Source organism: Belonocnema kinseyi, chromosome 9, assembly GCF_010883055.1.
Source record: "Belonocnema kinseyi isolate 2016_QV_RU_SX_M_011 chromosome 9, B_treatae_v1, whole genome shotgun sequence".
NCBI classification, from domain to species: Eukaryota; Metazoa; Arthropoda; class Insecta; order Hymenoptera; family Cynipidae; genus Belonocnema; species Belonocnema kinseyi.
In genome coordinates, this window is record NC_046665.1 from 125,923,111 (window position 1) to 125,926,001 (window position 2,891).

Genomic DNA, 2,891 nt, shown 5'->3' on the forward strand with positions numbered 1-2,891 from the left:
TCAACCATCCTCGCGGCGCGACGTAAACTATCGGGAACATTAAATAGAGGACCACTAAATCCAGGTTTTACTGTATTTTATTGAACATTTGCGCTTTTGGTAGGAACTTCATCCCTTTTTGCAGGAATTTCATCTTTTGTAGTTGAAAATAAAACTATGTAATTAACAATTACGAATTTTCTAGACCACTTTTAGTTGAAAACTGAACTACTTCTTTGAAAATGTATGGTTAAAATTTAGAACGCTCTTTTAAAAATAATTTTTTTTTGTTGCAGATTTATAATTTTAGCCAAAAAATTTATCTCTGATTGAAACTTGAACTACTTTCATAAAGTTTTTTTTTTGTTAAATTTGAATATTTTTAATTTAACATTTCGTTTCTTGTTTAAACTTCAACCTGTTTTATTGAAAATTTACCTGTTTGACTTGAAAATTCAACAATTAGATAGAAAATTCTACTATTTTGTAAAAAATTCAACTTTTTTAATGAAATTTTTTTTAGTTGACAATTTTGTTTTCAGAAAAGTTTAACTATTCCATTTTCAGTTAATAATAATTGATCCGTCTTGTTTGAAAATTTATTTTTTCCATGTAATTTTTTGTTTAAAAAGTCAACTGTTTTGTAGAAATCTCTTCTTTTTTGCAAAAAAATTCAAAATTTTTGATGAAATTTATTGTCTTTTTTGACTGAAAAATCTTTCTGTGTTGAAAATGCAAATCTTGTTGAAAGTTTTACTTTTTTATTTGAAAATTGATCTCTTGTACTCGTTTTTTTTTATTTTTGTAAATTCAATGGTTTTTTCTTCAAAAGAAAAAACTCTTCTTGGTTAAAATATCGACTATTACATTTTTTTTATGATTACGCAATGTAAGGGGGCGGTCCAAGCTTACAAAATTTAGAAAAGGAAGCTTACATGGTTCAAAATTTAAGGAAAAACTTTATGTAATTTTTTCACGATCCCTAAAGTGTATAGAAAAAAGCACATTATACATTTTTGAGCCACTTTAGAGGGTGTTTTTTTATTTTTAAGGGTAATATTCTGAATAATATTGTGGAAAAATTATTTTCAGTGATATCTTCCATAATTTTATTCACAAAATTCTTGCTTTTACATAACTCATTTGAAATTTTTACACGCACACACAAAATAATGAAAACTTTTCTACGTTCAAAGTCTTTAAACCACGGCTAAATCTTTTTTTTTAATTTATAAAAATTGCAAAAAAAATACACTTTAATGAAGAAAATGAGGAGGGGGGGGGAGTGAAGAGCAAAAAATATTATTTTTTGGGGGGCCACCTTATTAAACATACGTGATTTTTAATAATTAATTATTACTAAAACAATAATTACATTTTTTAGAATGGATGATTCGTCAAAAACTGAAACAAGTACTCCTCTCTTTAAAAAAATGAAGCAAGAAATAGAAGAAAATTTAAAAGCCTGGTTGCAAGCTCTGATCCACATAAAAAATGGTTTTCTTTATATTTTCATAAATAATTCATCGCTCCAAAGAAATGCAATTAAAGCTGGTATACATATGTAGACGATTGGACTTAAGGAATTGCAATTAAAAATTATAATAGACAATTTTTCAAAAAATCAATATTTCCAGATTTTTCATATATATTTAGGAATTTTCACAGAATTTTAGAAATAGAAAAATATGTTTAGAAAATTAATCTATCCAGCTTTTATTTAAACCGTGTTTTAAATAATTAGATAAATTTTAATATTTTTTAATTATATCATTCACTTTAGAATCGGTAATTCCAAATCTTTCACATTGAAAATGTTCTATTTTAATTTTTAAGCGTAAAATTTTATTTAAAGTATTTTCAAATACAGTTTTTTAAGGACTTAAAAAATTTTAAATTAGAAATATTTGGAATAGATGTTTAAAATATTCTGTTTTTTAATCATTCAATTTGAAACTTTTTAATTAAGAAAAATAACAATTATCTAATAATTAGAAATATCTGACTGTTCATTTAAAATCCTCGATTACAAATTAAATACACCAAACTAAACAAAAAACTAAACTTTGAAAGTAAAAATCTTAATTACACTATTAAAATAATTTTTATTTGTTACTCAAATTGTTGAATTGTTATGTATATATAACCATTTAACATCCACTGTCCTTAGAAAAAATTCGAGTAAGTTCAAGAAATGTTTAGAATTTTTTAAAAAAATGCAGAATTAATTAAATATCTGAAATGATTTCAAATAATTTCGAAGATTTTTAAGAATTGTGAAGGCCTTCAAAGGAATAAAACACATTTCCTTAAAATTCTTAGGAAAATTAAAAATTATTTTTTATTTTCAAAAATTAATTTAAGAGAATGTTTAAAAAGACTTAGAAACATTTACGAAACTATGAAAAATGAATGTAGAGATTTTAAGCCTTTTTTTTTTAATTTGGCATAATTTTTTAAAAAGATTTAAGAACTTCTAAGTTTCTTTCGAAATGATTCGCATTTTTCCTAAATCTTTTTAAAAATTATGCAAAATTAAAAAAAAAGATTCTTAAAATTTTTCACATTCATTTTTCATAGTTTCGTCAATCTTTCTAAATCTTTTTAAACGTTCTCTTAAATTAATTTTTCAAAGTAAAAAATCATTTTCAATTTTTCTACGAATCTTAAGGAAATGTGTTTTATTCTTTTAAAGCCCTTCATATTTCTTAAAAATCTTCGAAATTATTTGAAATAATTTCATATATTTAATTAAGTTTGCATTTTTTTTAAATTTTAAAGTATATTTCTTCAACTTATTCGAACTTTTTCTAATAACAGTAGGTGTTGAATAATTATTTATACATAATAGTTTAACAATTTGAGTAACAAATTATATATTTTTAAACTAGTGTAATTAAAATTGGAACTTT

At 22.9% G+C, this 2,891-nt stretch overlaps 1 protein-coding gene across 2 annotated transcripts in view; it reads left to right on the forward strand.

The window, feature by feature from the left end:
- LOC117180330 (vitamin K-dependent gamma-carboxylase) overlaps window positions 1-1,572 on the forward strand; it is a 43,542-nt gene extending 41,970 nt beyond the window's left edge. For both annotated transcript variants that reach the window (XM_033372769.1, XM_033372770.1), the window contains one exon: window positions 1,364-1,572. In XM_033372769.1, the coding sequence (XP_033228660.1) occupies window positions 1,364-1,547 (184 nt within the window). In that variant the 3' untranslated portion in view covers window positions 1,548-1,572. The remainder of the gene's footprint in view (window positions 1-1,363) is intronic.
- Window positions 1,573-2,891: the final 1,319 nt, after the last annotated feature.